Raw genomic sequence first — 19,309 nt, forward strand, 5'->3', positions numbered from 1 at the left:
CACCCAGCTCCCCTTTCTGCTAGTGAGGGTTAGTGTGTGGGTCTGTGGCCACAAGAGTAAAAGGCTGGGGCGAGTTGGTTCTGCAGAAAATCGGTTGATGGGGTGTCTCCCCAGCCCACCCCGGGACTTGCTTCAGCCTTGCAGCTCTGTCCTCCGGGTGCAGGAACAAGGGCCTCTTCTCAGACTGGTGCTCCCGGGGCACGTCCTGCTCCCTCTATCCATCCTTACGCTCCCCACGTAGAGTGCAATTCTGTCCTCCATGTCCTCCTGCTATGAGGTGTGCGTGTGTGCGTGGGTGCGTGAGAGAAAGAATGAGTGAGCCAGCAGAAGGACCCTCCCCATTCTCTCTCGTTCTGTGTGGCTCTTTTCTTGTGCCCCCTCCCCAAGCCTCTTCTCCCAAGAGGGAGTTCTGGAAGACCATTCCTTGTTCTTGTCTTTGTACACAGAGATTCTCTGTAACGAGAGCTTCACTCCGAGGACTGGATTGCTGGAGGCTTAGGCATCATGAGAGTCGGGACTGCAGGGAGGGGCTTTCCCCCTGGGTCCCTTTTTCATCCTGCCCCTCCGGGGTGTGACATCGGGCTGAGCTGCTCTGGCTGAAAGCTTGGTTTGGCAGAGGATCTCAGGAACTGGGCGATCTCTCTCGGACTCAGTAGCTCTCCTGGCACCCCCACTTCTATTCTCTCTGCCATGTCCTGTCATCTTCCTGGCCCTCAGGTCCCACCTCCTTTGTGATGCTCCACCTGCCACGAGCGGCCTCCCTCAGAAAGCCAAGAACATTCCCTTCACCTGACTGGTCATCTTTCCTTCTTTTGCCTGGATCTTTCCTGCCTCGGTCTGGTGTCCCCAGGAGACCAGGTTCTTCAAGGGCAAGTTCCATCCAGCTCTAGTGTGCTTGGCATCTAGATTAGGGCCTTGTTCTGGTGGGACCTAAGCACTTGCCCGTGAGTGAAGGCACCTCTTTGGGGACAGCTCCTGGGCATGGCACACAGTGGAGGGGTCAATCAGTATTTGTGGACTAGATGAAGACACTCTCCAGGTACTGGCCCTTCCTTCCTGTGTCTAGTCTTTTCAACTGCAACAATGTTTCCTGCGGACCCAGTATGTGTTGGTGGCCGTGAAGGCTATGGAAGTTGATAAGGCATGCTTTCTGCACCAAGGGGCTGTACCAGCCCCAGTGACTCGACTCTGAGAATGCAGGAAACGCAGTAACAGGAAAGGCTGGAAGGGTTCACTCCACACGGGCTCACCCTGGAAAGATCAGCCAAGCATCCTCGTGGCCTCATGGAGGGAAACGTGTAATCTGCTGGGAGGATGGGTCCGTTGACTTTATGGGACACGGGACCCTTGGCGTCTCAGGAATGTGTATCTGCCCAAGCCCCCACTTGCCCATGGGGGATAATGACGGCAGTGGACTCACAGGGTAGGAGGGGAATTAGGGGCTGAAGAGCCGTGTCTAGGCCTGTGGGGTGGAAAAGGCAGCAAGGGGCAGGTTTACTGTGACACGGGGTCTCCTCCACATGCTTATTAAAGGAGACAAGTTTCAGCTTTCCTTCTCGGTCTGCCTAGCGGGAGATTCCCACGCTCATAAATGGCATTAATAACTTTCTCCCGCCTTTTATGTTGTTGGGAGGCCTGTCATCCACCCCATAAAAGGCAGGGGCATTGACAGGTCTCTAGCGTGAGACCTGAGCGCTTCCATCCTCTCCGCCTTCCCTGCACTGCCCTGCACGGCGGAGGCATGGCGAGCCGTTCCTACCGTCTCGGCTCCGGCTCTGGGGTCAGGAACTTCAGCTCCTGTTCTGCGGTCGTGTCCAAGCCCTCAGCCCGTAGCTGTGTGGGTGTCCTGGCCTCCCTCAGGGGCAGTCCCGGGGGGCCCAGCTACAGGCGCCTGGGGGGCTTCAGCAGCCGGAGCCTGTGTGCCATGGGGTCCCCGAGGACAGCGGTGAGCTGTGGATGGCCCCTGCGCAGCGGGAGCAGCTTGGGCTACCGGGTGGGGGGCCTCTTCGGGCCCAGCCTGCCCTGCATCACCAGCGTGTCTGTCAACGAGAGCCTCCTCACGCCTCTCAACCTGGAGATCGACCCCAACGCACAGTGCGTGAAGCACGAGGAGAAGGAGCAGATCAAGAATCTTAACAACAAGTTCGCTGCCTTCATCGACAAGGTGGGTCTGTGGGCGGCGCCCTGGGGAAGTGCCATGGGAATGGGCAAGGTACTTGGAGCTCAGGGATGAGCTGGGTTCACTCTGCACCCCAGGCCTGCTACCCATCATGACTGAATCGGGCTCTTGGTTTTCATTGAAGCTGCTTCCCTGCCCAAAAAGACCAGAGAGTGTGTCCGTGGCCCCATCTTTTGGATCTCAACCATCAATAGTGGTAGCCATGAGGGGCATGTCTGCTAGGCTGGGGTCTGACCCACCTCCTGGAGGAGATGCTGCCACCTCCAGGGTGGACAGGGGAGCCAGGAAGAGGAGGAGCCAGAAGTTCATCTTCTGCTCCTTCCAATGGGGACAGGGTAGGTAGGCTGTGAGTTCCCACGACTTCTGCCCTGGGCACCCTTCCCCACCCAATACGGACACAGATTAAAGACAGTGACTTGAGAAACTTCAGGGGAAGCCCCAGGAGGGGCTGTGGACTTGTGCTTTCCTGATAGTGCACTCTCTGAGCCCACTTTCTGGTTGGATGCCGGGCTCTGGTTTCCCCTGACTCGGTGGTGCTCCGTCTGAGAGCCTCTCTGCAGGAGGGCAGCCGCTGAAGTCGGGGGGAGGAAAGGCTTATCTTCTAGGGCTGGATGGTGTGCCTGTCTATGCCCAGGGACTTCGTAGGTGGACACACACAGGGTGATGGTGCGTGGGAGCTTTGCTCTCAGACAAATGTCACCATCAGGAATGGGCATCTCTGTAAGCAAAGGGGACCTACATCTATTCTTAACACACTGCCGGCTCTCCCCTGCCATCAGCACATCAGGCAGGGTCTTCACTTCACAAGGACACGCACCAAGTGTGTGGGGTAGTGGGACTTGAAATCCAGCCCATGCTCTGTTCACTGGACTGTGTGCCCCGGCAGGAGGTTGCATCTGCCTGGAGTGGCCTCTTTGTCTAATTTGCTCAAAAGCATAGTGAGGGCCCTGAGCATGCACGGACATTTGCACATGGCCTTCTGGGCAGCAGCATCCCGCTGTGCAGTCTCAGTTGTAAGCAGTCCGTTCCAGTCACACTCCTTCCCCAGACTGGCTTTCCCTCCCCTGAGGTGGCTGACAGCCCCCCACCTTTTCATAATGAGCTCTGGGTATGCAAAGTGTATCGCCCAGGGTGGTTTAAGCCTGTGGAGTGGGCAAGCCAGAGACTGGGTCTGCATGGGGCAACCCAGGGCAGGTGCCTTTGGTTCATTAGGGTTTGGCTCCTTTTCCCACAATAATAGGCAGTTGAGGGGTGCTTTCTTCCAGGTTTGTGCTCCCAGAAGATTATGGCTTGGGAGGAGATCACCTAGTGTAGGGCTGGCAAGGTCATGGGGCCTGGTAGGACCTGAATGAAGCCAAGCCTGAGATGCATGCCTGCTGGAGGGGGAGCCGCTGAGACCCACCTTCAGACCCACGCCCTGCACCACCTGAGCCTCTGGTCTGTTAAGGTCATGGAGATCCAGACTCTTGCCTGAAATTACTCAGTTATTAAATGTTGGCAATGAATTCAGTTTGCTGTCAGATAAAACACTTGGTCAGGGCAGAAAGGGCCTGGGGCCTCCCTGTGTGATCTTGCTGATGTACAGCTGCTGCCTCAGTTTACCGTGAAGCTCAGAGAGAAGGAGGCACAGGGACCTGGTTAGTGGCAGTCAGCCAGTGGGAAGTCTCCTAACTCCTGGTCTGGGGGCCCCCGCAGCTGGGCTCTCACACCCCAGGATCAGAGTGAGGGAGAGTATGGTAGATACATATTTAAATGCCCTAAGAATGCCCACAAACTGAGTAGCTTAAAACAACATGAATTTATTATCTCCTGAGGCCGACATCAAGCTGTTGGCCTTAGGGGAGACCTGTTTTCAGGGACGTGCAGGCTTTGGGCAGAATTGAGTTCCTCGTGATCGTAAGACTGAGGTCCCCATTCCCTTGCTGCTTGCTGCCAGAGCTGCTTCTGTTTCTAGAGGTCACTGGCTTTTGTTGGCTCAGGCCCTTTCTCCTTCCGCCTCCAAAGCTGGTGACCGTAGTGGTAGCTGTCTCAGGTTCTGAATCTCTCATCCACCTCCTCCTTCCGTGACCCTTTCCACTCTCTGTTTCCTTGTCCACTTTAAAAAAGGCCCATTTGGTCCCTTGAGGCCATCTGGATAATTCCAGATCTCCTGATCTTCAACGCCATACCTAAATTCCACATACATGGTCCCTTTGGCCACGTAGCGTAACCTATTCCCAGGTTCCATGGATTAGGACGTGACCTTCTTTGATTTTGCGCCCCAGCCCCCATCCTGGCCTGGGGTGTTTTTGCAGAGGAGATGTTACTTCACTCTGTGCAGAAAACCACCTCACACTCCTATATGGGGAGATGGGGATGGGAACATGACTGGGGGAAGAGCTGTGACCTGCGCTTCCAGGCTTTGCCAAATGATTTGGACTATGGGGGAAGGTCACAGGCTGCTGCAGGTTAGGGGCTCTCCCCAAGGGCAGTGAGGGCTCCGGGATCCTGGGCTCCCCCTGAGTCTTTTTTCTCCCCGCTGGGTTGCAGGTGCGCTTCCTGGAGCAGCAGAACAAGCTGCTGGAGACCAAGTGGCAGTTCTACCAGGACCGCAAGTGTTGTGAGAGCAACCTGGAGCCCCTGTTCGAGGGCTACATTGAGACTCTGAGGCGGGAGGCTGAGTGCGCGGAGGCTGACAGCGGGAGGCTGGCCTCGGAGCTCAACCACGTGCAGGAGGTGATGGAGGGCTACAAGAAGAAGTGAGTGCAGCCTGGCTGGGGGTACTTATGGGTGTGGAGCAGATTTTGGCCCCCCCAACTATCCTGGAGTGGAGATGGCTGAAGGTCAGGGTCATTTCAGGCAACCACTCAGATGGTTCTGTTTCCTCAGGCGACTCCATCTGGTCTCCGCTCCCGGCCCTTTTGGGCCCTGTCCTGGGGAGATCCAGAGAAAGGAATGATGAAACAGGAGGGTAGAGATCACAGGGCTGGAGGGAAGAACTTGGGAGCAGTCAGCACTAGGATGGAAAGAAAGGAAACGTCCCTGGGGAGATAGATGTATCTTAAAGATGATCTGGCCAATGCCATTCAAGGTATCTGATGAGCTCAGATAATTCCTTTATTTACTCTTTAGATAAATCACTAGGCTCTTGTTCTGCAAGGCTCTGCAATTCAAAGGTCCATGTAAATCTTTCGTTTTAACCTGACTTGTTTTGGCCATTACCTGGTTAAAATTCACTGGGTCACTGCTAATTTGCCCCTCTTTACCTGGTAGATATGGACAGAGAGAAGGGGGATTCTGACATAATCAGTCCTGGTAATACTAACTGGAAGTAACTGCAGAGGCAGGCACAACTCTGTTTGCAGGGTGACAACATCTGCCTCCCAGTCTCTGTGAGTGTGAGGGCCGGTAATTACACAGCTCAGAGTTTATAGAAGCCCAAATTACTCTGTTATTAAAAAGTTGTGGAAAGCGTGCCGTGAGAACTCTGGTTCTCCTGCTGGCTGGGCCAGGCCAGGAATGGCCTCATGGGCAGGTGTAAGAGAATGTGCCAGCAGGTGGAGAGGGGGGTGGAAATGTCCCCCAGCAGTCTGGGCACAGTGGGGTGCTTCCAGAATGTCAAGTCCTTGGATGTTAGGGGAGGGGAAGAGAACATTCCAGGGATGGCTTCAGGGAGCTTTATATTTTGTACAATTTTGGGGCTGAAAGACCCCACCCCCAGAGCATGTGTCTTCCATTCATTCCACAAATAAGTCCAGAGAAACTTCCTGCACACCAGTCAATTTAACCCAAGATTGCAGAGAGATTCAATGACTTGCCTGAGTTTTGCAGCCACTTCAGTCCAAGCTTGGACCAGAAACCAGGGACTTGAGCTCCGTGTCCAGTATCTTCTCGGTGTGTTCCTTGTGACTGAAGAATAGAAGCCCAGAAAGGCCACGCCTCTTCTTGCAAAGCATGCAGCAAGTGAAGGGTAGAACCAAGGAGTTTTGAAATCCTTGGGCTCTCTGGCCAGCCCAAAGCCCTCCTCCTCAGGGGCCTTTCCACCTGTGCTGTGTCTCCTTAGGTATGAAGAGGAGGTGGCTCTCAGGACCACAGCCGAGAATGAGTTTGTGGTGCTGAAGAAGGTGAGTGACTCTTCCCACATGGAGAGGAATGAAATCTTGGATGCTGGAGGCCAAGTTTGTGTCAGTCTAATGGTCATGGCCAGGCACTTGAGTCCCCTAACAGATGGAGGCCAATTAGTCGGCAATGTCCCTGTGATAGTGAAATTGATTTACAAGTGACCATGGGAACTGATCAGAGCATCTGCAGAGAGCACCATGAGGTCTCAGGCATGAGAACCAGCTGCTTAGGTGGCGCCTACCTGGGTGCCAAGGATGACTTGCTTGGGCATGTACTCAAGGCTCTGTGGCCACCACATGGTCATGCTCCATCGGCCAGTCTGGCTCAGTGGTAGCAGTCTAACATTTTGGGCTGTGATTCTAAGCTACCCACTTCAGGAAGATTTCCAGTCCTAGAGGAATCAGAAAAAAAGTCTGTAAGGGGTCAGATTTCTCTCCACTCTTTATTCCTAGTTGGTTCCACGGATGTTCCTGTGGTGGGAGAAGAGTGGGTCATAACATGGCCTCGGGGCCCCTGATAGAGTACTGATGTCCAGTGGCATGTTCCTCCAGTGCTGATGTCCTCCATGTTCCCTCCTTTCCCGTGTGTGTCCACCAGGACATAGACTGTGCCTACCTGCGCAAGGCTGACCTGGAGGCCAACGTGGAGGCGCTGAGAGAGGAGATGGGTTTCTTGCAAGCCCTCTATGAGGAGGTGAGTTTCTTCCCATCTCCAGAAGAGCAAGTGAGGGAGGAGAGGGTGGAGGGCTTTTTGGATTGTGGCTTGTCTTGGCCCTTTGGCTCTAGAGAGGGTTGTTCATCCCTAACTCTTTTAGGGCCTAACCACCCTCTCCTTCTGTGACCAGAGATTTCTCTTGCTCAGGCCTCCTTGAAAAATGGAAATGGATGATGTCCTTCCTTTAAAATGATTCAAAAGACTATATTTCGTTGCCTGTCTACACAGTACAACATGAAGTAGAGATTTGAGAATATAGGTATAGGTATATAGAGATAATAATATCTTACTAATGCAGGTAGTATGAAAACTTAATTAGAAAACCCATTATCTGGTTGATTACATTTATACAGATAACTAGAGCTGATATGGATAGTTGGGGTCCCAGGTGGAGTAACCCCCTTTGTCTCTATCCCTAGAAATTAGCCTTGGTTGATCCAGGCTTTAATGGAATCCCACCTTGCTCTTTGCCTTGAGGCCATGGTCCAGATTCCAGCCCTCTTCTCTTAAAATCCCCTCTGAAATTCTCCAGTTTACTTCCTGAAGCTTCAGATGGGGACTGTTTTTTACCTCCAGAGATGGGAATTGAAGGGGGATTTGGAGCTGAGGACACTGGTTGCTATCTCCCACAGGAAATCTACCTTCTTCAGTCACAAATCTCGGACACCTCGGTGGTGGTCAAGATGGACAACAGCCGGGAGCTCAACATGGACTCGGTTGTGGCCGAGATCAAGGCTCAGTATGACGATGTTGCCAGCCGCAGCCGGGCTGAGGCTGAGTCCTGGTACCAAACCAAGGTGATTCGGAGGGCCAGGCTGCCCATTGGGCAAGGATCATAGCTGGAACCCAGAGATTCCTGGGACAGGTGCCCATGCACTGAGAGGGGCCACAGCACAAACCCAAGCAGAGCAGGGGTGGGAGGTGGGACCGTGGAAGAACAGAGGGTTCTTCCCAGCATCCTATCCCACAATGTTGCAACCATTGGCTGTTTCTCAGTATTGGTCCCCTAACCCACAGTGTGAGGAGATGAAAGCCACCGTGAGCCAGCAGGGCGAGGACCTCCGCAGAACCAAGGATGAGCTCAACGAGCTGAACCGCCTGATGCAGAGGCTCACAGCGGAGGTGGAGAATGCCAAGCAGCAGGTGAGGGGGCGCTGAGACCTCACCCAGTTTACCTGCTGCTTCTGATCTGCTCTCTGCTTCCCTCCTACCTGGACGGGCTGCTGCTCTTTTTGGAGAGGCTTATAGTTTAGCCACCTGCCTCTGAAGTTTGCACAAAACATTTTAGGGGGAGGGTTGGTCTATCTTTTCTGAATTCTGCTCTTATTTCCCTTCTTATCCCTTTACCATTTCTCTCCTTTAAACATAGACAACGTGGTCTAGGGCAGGTTGTGTCCTGCTGTCTCTCCCCCTGCCTCTCTGGATGGACTTGAGGTGCACAGACCCGAACTGATCTAATGCCGCTCTGTTCAAAGTGCCATTCACTACCACCATCTGTGCATCTTTGCAACTGAGCATGGTTTTTCCTTCATCTTCATTCCATTCTCATGCAGCTAATATACATCCCTCTTGCACACATATATTTACATACATAGATACATATGCATCCTTCAAAATAAATTCATATAGATTACTTGGTGTTTTAAATTTACATCGTGACATTATGCCATTAATTTATCTGATTCTTCCTGTTGCCAGTTCAAAGTCATTGACATCCATGCTTGTTGCTCTAAATGATCTGTTTTATCTTTTCTGTGCATTGAAGGCATTAATATTCATAAACCACCTGTTCATTCCCCTATGGATGTCCACTTTGTTGTCCTCCAAGTCTTTGCTATGCCACCAGTTGTATCACGAACATTTTTCCGGTTTTTATACATGTGTGCATGCTTCCATATACATCTCCATGAGAGATGTCTTGAAGGCATAAAGCAAGAAATGGAATTGTTGAGTTGTAGGATATTCACTGAATTACTTCCCATAAGAGTACTCAGAGCTCTGTGCTCACACACAGTCCCACCGTAGGCAGGTGGCAGCTTCAGCTCAAACTCGCTATGATCAGACCCCAATTCTTGTGGATCTAATAGGTGTAAACTAGTAACAAGTTGTTTTTTTAATTTTCATTTCTCTGGTTAACTAGTGATGTCGAACGTCTCCTTCTAGGCTTACATACTCATTTGCTTTTCCCATTCTAAGAACTGCCTAGTCCTATTATCTGCTCATTTTTGTATTGTGATTCCTGTCTTTTTTCTTGACAGTTTGCAGCAGTTCTTTGTCCACTATGTCTAGGTGGTAACCCTTTGTCAGTTCTGCCTGTTGCAGCTCAGCTCCTCTCAGACTGCCCCTTGTTTGTTTGCTTTCCTGAAAGGAAGTCTTTAACCCGGATGTGACACACCCTTCAGCTCTTCCCTTAATGGTTTATACCTATGAAAGTTTGAGGTCATAGAGGTATCCTCTTGCATTCTTGTCTTCGACTAGTTTTATAGTTTTACCTCTCACATTTAGGTCTTTCACCTGTCAGAACTTTATTTTTTGTATATGCAAGGAGTAAGACTTGGGTTAATTTGTTTCTATGGGTAGTAAGAGAATGGATCATGTAATCTGTTCCTTACCGACTGGTTTGTGATACTACCTCTGTCCCAGCCCTGAGTTTTTCACATATCTGTGGCTCAATTTCTGTCCTCTCCCTTCTGTGTCGTGGTTCTTAAACACTGTGTAAGATGTATCACAATTAATTTATTGCTATTTATAGCTGAGGTGATAAAATATAAGAATGGTCCTGGAAGTGAAATTAGAGAAGATTGGAAGTTATCCTCGCTTGCATGCTAATATGCTTTTAAAGAATATTTATTTCATTGTGGTAAGAACTCTTCATATGAGATCTACCCTTCTAGTGGGTCTTTAGGTGTACAATATATGATTGTGGACAGTGTGGTACAGCGGATCTCTAGAATTCATTCATCCTGCTTAACTGAGACTTTGTGGCCATTGATTAGTAACTCCGTATTTTCCCTCCTTTCAGTCCTTGGCAGCCATCATCCCACTGCTTGAGTCTATAAATTTGACTTTTTAATTTTAATTTAAATTTTAAAAAATTTTACCATTTTAGCTACTCCCTAAAGTGGAATCAGGCAGTTTGTCTTTCTGTATCTGCCTTACTAGACTCAGCATAATGTATTCAAGGTTCATCCATGTTGTGGTATAATGCAGAATTTTTTCCTTTTTTTAAATAAAAGGCTGAATAGCATTCCACTGTATGTTTATACCACGTTTTCTTTATCTGTTCATCTGTAGATGGACACTTAAGTTGTTCCCATGTCTTGGCTTTGGTGAATTGTGCTGCAATGAACATGGGAATGTTAATATTTCTTCAAGATCCTGATTTTAGTAATTTTGGATAAATACTCAGAAGTGGGATTGCTGGATCATAGGGAAGTTCTATTTCTAATTTGTTGAGGAACCTCCACACTGTTTTCCATAGTGGCTGCACTCTTTTGCATCCCCACCAACAGTTTGTGAGAGGTTCAGTTTCTCCACATCCTCAATAACACTGACCTTGTATTTTGTTAATAGCCCACCAGGCAGGTGTGAGATGATTCTCATGGTGGTGTTGATTTGCCGTTCCTTGAAAAGGATGTTGTTGAGCATTTTCTTCTGTACCTGCAAGACATTTATATGTCTTCTTCAGAGAAATGTCTCTTTAAGTTCTTAGCCCATTTTGAAAATCCAATTATTAGGGTTGTTTTTGTTTTTGCTTTTACTATTGAGCTGTGGGAGTTCCTTCTGTTTTAAGTGGGGCAGAAGGGAGGAGCTGCAGTTAGTACGGTGGGTGGCTAGAGGGGGACTTCTTCTAGCATGCTGATCTCAGTGGGTCAGAGAATGGCCTATGAAAACCTGGGCTTGACACTAATTACTCGGGTAGCTTAGGGCAAGTCACAGCTTCTCTGAGTCTCAGTTTCTTCATCTGCATAATGGGAATAACCACGCCTGTTCTGACAAGCTCACAGAGTAACTGTAGGCGGGTAAGGTAGATCTGTGAAAGTACCTTGTAAACTAACAACGGTAAACAGACGTCAGATAGTATCACCACTTATTACCAGCCCTGTTCCATTGCTCTCTAACGGCTCACCGGGGACTTGAATTTTACAATAAAGTGGTACAAAAATGGAGCAAGAAAGCCCCAAAGTGCCATTATTTTCCTGCCTCATTAATTTGCAAGTTGACCATTTTGAATGGGGTTGACTGAGGCCATGGGGGACCCACCAGGATTCCCACAGCCTGCAACCCCTTCTAAACCCTTCCCTCCTCTCCTCCCTGACAGCGCTGCAAGCTCGAGGGCTCTGTGGTGGAGGCGGAGCAGCAGGGCGAGGCGGCCCTCAGGGATGCCAAGTGCAAGCTGGTAGGGCTGGAGGAGGCCCTGCAGAAGGCCAAGCAGGACATGGCCTGCCTGCTCAAGGAGTACCAGGAGGTGATGAACTCCAAGCTGGGCCTGGACGTGGAGATCGCCACTTACCGCAAGCTGCTGGAGGGCGAGGAGAGCCGGTGAGGATGGGGCTCAGGGTCACTTCTTATCCCCACTGAGGGCTTGAAGACTGCTTTGCTCAACTATAATCCTCCAAGCAGAGAGCATTCAAACGGGAAAGACTCAAGTAAGACTCTAGAAATCATGGAGTCCAGCCAATTCTCCATTTTCATTTGGGAAACTAAGGTCTAGAGAGGGGAAGGAACTTGTTCAAGGTCACAGCTAGGTAGTGTCTTTGCTTACACTGATCTCCAGCTGGTTAGCGTTCCAGTGATCTTTGCCCTCTTACACTTCCCGCTGGCTACACATCAAGCTTGTACCAAGACAACTGCTTTATCCCACTGGCTGAAAGGATGTTTCTGCAATTGCATCTCAGTGGATTGCAAAAACTGGAATCATTCCAATGGTTTGTTAAAGGTCATTTGATTTGGGGTACACAGACAAGGAGCCCTGTAGTCCCATGTTCAGGACCAATAAATGTAAATGAGCAGCTCGGTGTCCTTACTTAGCAGGGGAAGACAGGATTGGACATATATCCATCCTCCAGGTGACCAGGGTTAGTGTCCTGGGGAGGCTGTTGGAGGCTTCTCAGAAGAGGAGGTAGAAGAGCTGAGGGGGTGGGAAAGGGACAGGAGACATCAAGCTGTGCTGACAGTTTGAGCCAAGAATGGGGGCACCGAAGTAAATAAGGGAGGAGCAATGTGGATTTACACCCGGGGTAGTGATGGGGCCCCTAGCCTAGAAGTGGCCACATCATTACGACCTCCTACTTGGGTCCCATCACTGGGAAGCAGGCTAGACTGGGGAAGTAGAATATAAAGGTTAAGATCACAGGCTGGGAGACAAACCACTTGGGTTCAAACCCCAGCTCTACCCCTTACTAGCTCTGAACCCCTATGCTTCAGGTTCCTAATCTATAAAACAGATAATCATAAAACCCATCACATTAAGCTGTTGGAATAAATGAGTTAATGTGCATAGTAAGCACAAGTAGGAGCAGGTTACAATCAGAATAAGAATCTGTCTCTCCAGGTGGCCATGCAGGGCTGGACCACGGAGAGGTTCCTTATTAACCAGGTTAGTTTTAGAAATCTGACGTGTGTGACACCCAAGGCAGCTAGCACGCTGTTGGATTTGTGCCATGCTTGATCAAAGCAGGTCGACTTTTCTGTCCATGTCCTCAGCCCACCAGAGTCTGCCTCCTCCTTTGTACACTTATGCCCTCAACCCACTCATCTACATTCAGTGAAGCACTGGGCATTTGCGCAGTGAAACTTACTTTTATTGTAATCATCATCATTGTTAGTGTATTAATAACCCCACCATATAATGAATGAGGCACTGTCTCCAACACATGAGATTTTAAAAGACGGTTTAGTGTGTGGCATCTTGCCTATTGTGGCCATTGACCTTTTAGTGATCTTCTCTTCTTGGCATTTAACAAGTTTAATTGGACTACACCAGTAATTCTCATTGCAGAAAACAAGAAAATAAAAGCAACCATCATCACTCAACTCGGAGACAGCTGCTGCTAGCAATGTGGTCCCACAGGCAGTATGATGGGTAGAATCTTCTGGAAGGGCACAGTTCCAAGGCTGTGGTAGAGTCAGAGTCATGTGGCTGGAAAGTGAGCCCAAAGCATAGATATCTACAAGTACTCCACCTCGGGCAGAAGGGCTCAGACTAGAGCTTTACTGGAGGGTCAGGTTTGAGGCTGGGGATTAACAAAGAGGACGACATAGAGCAGAAAGTGCAGGTGGCCCTGAGGGAGAAGGGGGCCCACTGCATTGATGTAAGTGTCCCACCATCAACGAGATGTTTCTAATGTTAATAGCAAACACAGTGGATTTACTGGGTACCAGGCTCTATTTGTAGGTGCTTGGCAATATAGAGCTTACCACAATCCTGGGAAGTGGGTATGATCATCTCTATTTCAGAAATGAGGAGGAGACTGAGGCACAGAAAGCCTGGGTGACTTGTCCTAGGTCACCCAGCTAGTAAGTGGCTCAGCCAGATTTGTGCCCAAGAGTCCAGGGTCTTAACCACCATACCCTCCTGCCTCCCTCTGCATTTATAAAGTCAGGTGGATATTTGGGGTAGCTTGTAAACTCATGGGGTGAAAATGGATCTATTAGAAGAGAGGCAAGCTTTTTGGTACCTAGAGGTGGCCAGTTAGGTAGTGGTTGTTCCCATCTCTTACTTGGCCATGTTGGAATTTCCAGCCAGGGGACAAGGAGGATAACACTCACTGTAACCCATGTCCCCCTTTCAGTATACCACCTTCCCATGGGCAAAAACCAAACAAGGCATAAAGTGGCCTTTTAGATCCTGCAACCTAACATTTCCCTGTCCTTTCGGGATCTCTGGGAGCAGGGACATTACTGATGCTCTCTGCAGTGGGTAGGAAGCATGCCCCCAGCCCTTCAGCTCTGGTCCCCTTGCTCAGGATGGAGCAGAATAGACCCAATTGAGAAGGAGCAGGGAACTCCCTTCTAAATGTTCACTCACTCTCTCTCTCTTTCTCTCTCTCCCCTGCAGCTTGTGTGAAGGCGTGGGCTCTGTCAATATCTGTAAGTTGGGTGTCTGTCACAGGCATTGTTCTTTTGGGTGTTAATATTGGGTTGCATCTAATGGGTGATTGAACCTCTCTCTGTGGGGCACTGGGTGGGGGATAAGGGGGCTGAGGTTTCTGGGATCTGGACAAAGGGATGGTCGAGAATACTTGGCCCCTATGCGGATCCATCTGGAACATACGTGAAACCTGAGCTAATGATGGTGACAAGTTCTGCCCCACTAATTGGTTCTGCAAAAATAGCCCAAGTTTTTCAGTTACACACAGAATGTTCCTCAAATGGCACAAGGTTTTGATAAGAAACATGAGATGTTTATTCTGATCATTTGGGGCCACTGCAGGCAACTCTTAAGTCTTTACCTTTAATAATCCAATGTGTATGCTGTTCCTGGGCTAGGTGTCTGTTCTTCTCATCTTTGCAGCAACCATATTTCTAGATGATTCCTCCACTGTGACCATCAGTTTTTGCTCAAAGACTCTATAAACACATCTCAACATTAGTCTGGTTTAAGTAGAGTTAGGTGTCCTGTTGGCTAAACACACTCCTTCCAAAAGCAGATTTGCCCAGAGGCAAATCCAGGGTTTGGATTTGCCTGGAGTTGTAAAGATTAATGTTGCTGGTCCCCCTGAATGTGAGGAAAGTAAATCATTGGTTCCAAGAAATTCTGGGTCATGTCATGTTGGGGATGGAAGAGAATTCTGATTCAGTGTCTCCTTCCACAGGTGTGAGCCGTTCCCAGGGCGGCATGGTCTGTGGGGACCTCAGTGCCACTGTCCCTCGTGGTCCCACCAGCAGTGCCCTCCTCTGTTCCCCTTCTGTAGTGGGGACCTGTTCCAGTGTCAGATCGGTGCGGTTTGCATAACAGGCGTAGGTCTGTTGGGCGCAGGGGTGGGGACAGGAGGGAAAATCTTTGCTCTCTCAGATCCTAGTGTCAGTGTAGGAGTTTCCCCTGGCTGCAAACCCAGACTAACTCTCCAGTTTCCTCCTTACTGCGGTTATGACTTACCCTTCAAGGGCAAACCCTGGGGATGGCAGGACTGCCACCTCCTTTGAGTGTCTCTTGCCGGTGGTCCAGCTTTTTGATAGAAGCTGTTCAGCCACTTTCTTCCCCAACTAGCTTCAGGTTAGCAGACATTTACTAAACACTGACCATGTGCCAGGCCCTCTGGGAAAGGACCTGGGTTAGGGAATGGGGATGGGTGGGCAACCTCTGCTTTGCCCTCAGATATGGGGTGGGGGGATGTCACCTCAGCACTTGAGGGCGCAGTGGGGGAATGGACCAGGGGTCCAGGAGGCCCCTCACTGATCTGAGAGACTGTGCATTCCCCAAGTGTCCCTAGCTCTTCATATGTCCAGATAGAAAGGTTGACTGAAGCTCATGGTTGAGGTGCTTATGGTGGGTGGTTGGGTTTTGTTTTTTTGTTTGTTTGTTGTTTTTGTTTTTGTTTTATTTTGTTTTGTTTTGCATTTGGATAATTCCTGTTATGGCTCCTTTTCTCTTTGGGTGTGTGTGATTAAATATTGATGACAAAAGTTTTCTCTTAGTAAACAAATGAATGCCTGCCTCCTCTGTGGTTTTCCCCAGCTCCCAGCCCCCACCCTTCCCCAAGCCCTGACCGTCTCAATACTTCTGCAACTGTGGTTCCACGGACCACCACCAAATCAGGGTCCCCAAGGGTGGGAGGTGGAGGGGACTTCTTAAATAGGTAGATCCTGGACTCCATCCAGAACTGCTGAAGCAGAAGTTCCAGGGATGAGCCCAGGAATCTGAGTTTAAACAAGCTCCCGTGTGATTCCTAGAGGAACTAAAGCTGAGAACCATTGGCTTATGTGGGCAGGGGGAATAGAGGGTCAGGTAATTCTGACCGTGGAACTGACTTCCTCTCTGACTCTCACAGGATCAGGTTCATCTCTTTGCATTTCTCTTTTGACTTTGCCAAAAGGTCAGAGCCAGTCTGGGCCCCCCACACCTGGGTGGGATGGAGGCGAAGGTGGAAGAGGGTAAGGGACAGGAACCTGTATCCACAAGCACCTGCTAAGTGTCAGGGACACTGTGTGTGTATTTCATTCTTTGTTCACAGCAATGACATTATTATCTTCATTTTATAGATAAGGAAGTCCAGGCCCACAGAAGTTAAGTACCTTTACTGAGGTCACACAGCTAATCCAGCATTCCAACTGAGGTTTAGGGAATGCCAAAGTTCACATACTTTCCACTCTCTTACCCCAATTGTTCCTTCAGACTAAACATCCTGGCTCATCAGACTGTCTCTGGAGGAGGGGTTCTAACTGACCCTGCTTGCTAGTCAGACACTTCAGAATAAGACATGGAAGATGACACAAAGGGACCTTCTCGAACTATTGTAGAAACAACTCCCATAGTCTCAGCTCTCTTGGACAGATCTTCTTATGGGACAGTTAATACAGGCCAATTATGCGTGACCCCAGAAGTAAAACCCAGACTTCTGGTTGGATGACATTTTCCCTGACGGCCTGGACAGGGCAATTGATTGGGGAACTCTGCCTCTGCCCTATTCCTGAACTGATATTCCCCAAGAAGTCCCATCTGGGGAAATCTGTTTGGAGTCCCCTCTGAGGCAAGGGGTGTCCCCTGCTGTCTGATGGGACAAGTTCCTTTCATTTGATTTATAGGAAGAACTCCACTTCTTCCACTTTATTTACTAATTTTTTTTTTGGATTAACAAAAAGATTCAAAAACAACCTAAATGTGTGGAAGCTATTTTGTCATGAGAATAGCATATTTGATCTCAAGGCATAAGAAAAACTATGAGCAGTTCTTTGGGCAATGCAGTCCTTCTGATGCTTTCAGAATGTGTCTACGCTGGGGATATTATTCCCCTGGGACCCTGGGAGGACCAAGATCTTTCTTAGTATATTACTCCCCTAGTCTCTGTCTCCTGGCCTTGGAGGGTCCCACAGGAGTTGCATGCTGGGCACACCACAGTCTGGAGCCCACCGAGTTTGAGTGGAGGTAAAACCAAGCTGAAGGGCCATTGGATCTGCTCTGAGGAGGGAAGGGAGACCCACTGGGCACCTGCTGCCCTATGGCAGAACAGGGGATGAAATGGGGGAAGGTCTGCCTTTCCTTTCTTTTTCTTTTTTTTTTTTTTTTAAAGATTTTATTATTTGTCAGAGAGAGAGAGAGGGAGCGAGAGCGAGCACAGGCAGACAGAGTGGCAGGCAGAGACAGAGGGAGAAGAAGGCTCCCTGCGGAGCAAGGAGCCCGATGTGGGACTTGATCCCAGGACGCTGGGATCATGACCTGAGCCGAAGGCAGCTGCTTAACCAACTGAGCCACCCAGGCGTCCCTGCCTTTCCTTTCTGATGATGGTGTTGGAGGGTGTGGAGACACATTTTTGTGTCTCTGGTGTTTTCTTCATTTTTAATGCAAAAGCTCATCTTTGGGGCCCTTAGTCCATTGAACATCCAACTCTTGATTTCAGCTCAGGTTATGATCTCAAGGTCATGAGATCAAGGCCTGTGTTGGGCTCCATGCTGAGCGTGGAGCCTGCTTGGTATTCTTTCTCTCTCTCTGCCCCTCACTGCCCCCTGCCATTTGCTATTTCTCTCTCTCTCTCTCTCTCTTTCTGTCTTTCTCTCAAAAATCTCATAGTCTGTGCACTACCTTCACCTCACTCATTCCTTGGCTACCCACCTCCCACCACTCCTGTCCAATAGCACCAAGAGAATAAGAGTGGGCACTTTGGAGAACCTTTTGTTTTTGAACAAAGTGGAAGTGGGCAGGGATTTCCAGGGGGCACAAAGGGCATCTGGTAACAGTCAGGGGAGGGGCAGGCGAGTGGTGTGAGGCATTTGAGAACTCAGCCACTCCCCAGTGCAAGTCCCCCTCACCTAAGAGAGCACAGCCTTGTTCATGGGTCCTCACTGCTCTACCTTTCAATGAACAAAACTCTCAATACAATCTGTTCTTAATAGCATGTTCCCAGAGACTGTCAGTGGCTTGCATATGCAGACAGGGTAATCCCAGATTGCCATTTCGAGTGTCTTTGTCTATTCCAAAGAGCAATATGCTTTGTGATTTCCTTGCTCATGTGGTTACTTTACACTTCTCACTGTGCTTGGTTCAGGTGAGTAATGGTATCCATCTGCATTTCCTGGGATCTCAAAGACTGAAGCAGGGATGTTGGAGACACTGGGCGGGTTGAAGGGGCTGGGCTGGGAGTGGGTGTTTATGAGGATGGTCCAGGCAGAGGGTATTTGAGACTCGGTGAAGGGGAGCTTGTGGCCTCAGAGAAGAAAGCGAAGATGCCAACGCCTAACCTGATCTGATTTTTTTTTTTAAAAGACTATAATCCATACTTCCCTCATCCTTTGGAGACCCTTGTATTTTAGGGGGAATGAATATTTGAATAGGGTAGAATACAAACAGAAGGTCTGACTTTCTCTGATGGAGGTCTTATTTGGCATGTGGAGTTTTGAGGGAAAATGAGCCCAGGAAAGAGCTCTGGAATCACCCACATGGGCCAACTTTATTGTTTGGGTTACTTGCTCTAGAATTTACTTGATCTCTTGATTTCAGACCATTTGACTTCTTAAAATTTTTGTTCTAATTAAATTTTAATCCTCCATTGTCCCTGGATTATATCTTTTGCTATGTGTGGAGAGTAGTTCTTGCATCAGGAGAGGGCCCTGGAACCCCAGGATCCTTTGAACTGGAAGAGATTGCACTGCATTCTCCCTGTTGGCAGCAGGGAGGACTGAGGAGGGGAGGTCTCATCCTTATAAGGCATCCTTATGACACCTCTGCTTGGCCCAGTCCGTTGACTGATCTTTGTGCACAAAGCATGGAAACTCATTAAAAACTTATTATTATCTCCCAGCTTGTGGCTCTTTGACTTTTCAGTGCATCATGTCCTATTTTGGGGATACCAGATTTGGTGTCTTAGTTGTGCGTGGCCCAGACCCATGGCAACATCTAGGTGTTTCCCCCCCCAGACTCACTCTGGCAACCCAGAACCACGGGAGGTAGCAGAGCTGAGGAAGGCTCAGCTCACAGATACCCAGGTTGATGTAAAAAGTGTGAAGGCCACTTCCTGCCCTATGACTTACTGAGACATGGCAGAGCTCATGCTCAGGTTTTGATTTTTAGCCCCTGACTTTTAACCTTTTCTGTGGACGAATGATGTGTCCTAAATTAAACTTTGGGGGCACCTGGGTGGCTCACTGGGTTAAGCCACT

General features: G+C 49.4%; 1 protein-coding gene across 1 annotated transcript; it reads left to right on the top strand.

The window, feature by feature from the left end:
• The first annotated feature begins 446 nt into the window (after positions 1-446).
• LOC309869778 (keratin, type II cuticular Hb5-like) lies at positions 447-15,642 on the top strand. Its single transcript, XM_082741404.1, has 9 exons — positions 447-2,164; positions 4,709-4,917; positions 6,222-6,282; positions 6,878-6,973; positions 7,627-7,791; positions 8,012-8,137; positions 11,316-11,536; positions 14,055-14,086; positions 14,812-15,642. The coding sequence occupies exons 1-9, from the start codon at positions 1,742-1,744 to the stop codon at positions 14,949-14,951; spliced, it is 1,473 nt and encodes a 490-aa protein (XP_082597530.1). The 5' UTR covers positions 447-1,741; the 3' UTR covers positions 14,952-15,642.
• Positions 15,643-19,309: the final 3,667 nt, after the last annotated feature.

The sequence above is a fragment of the Mustela nivalis genome, assembly GCF_964662115.1.
Source record: "Mustela nivalis genome assembly, chromosome: 7".
NCBI classification, from domain to species: domain Eukaryota; kingdom Metazoa; phylum Chordata; class Mammalia; order Carnivora; family Mustelidae; genus Mustela; species Mustela nivalis.

Excerpts from the sequence above, each read along its gene's own strand:
- LOC309869778 (XM_082741404.1), top strand. The coding sequence starts at position 1,742 with ATGGCGAGCCGTTCCTACCGTCTCGGCTCCGGCTCTGGGGTCAGGAAC. Across the intron at positions 4,918-6,221 it reads ATGGAGGGCTACAAGAAGAA|GTATGAAGAGGAGGTGGCTC; the intron begins GTGAGTGCAGCC and ends GTGTCTCCTTAG. Across the intron at positions 11,537-14,054 it reads CTGGAGGGCGAGGAGAGCCG|CTTGTGTGAAGGCGTGGGCT; the intron begins GTGAGGATGGGG and ends TCTCCCCTGCAG.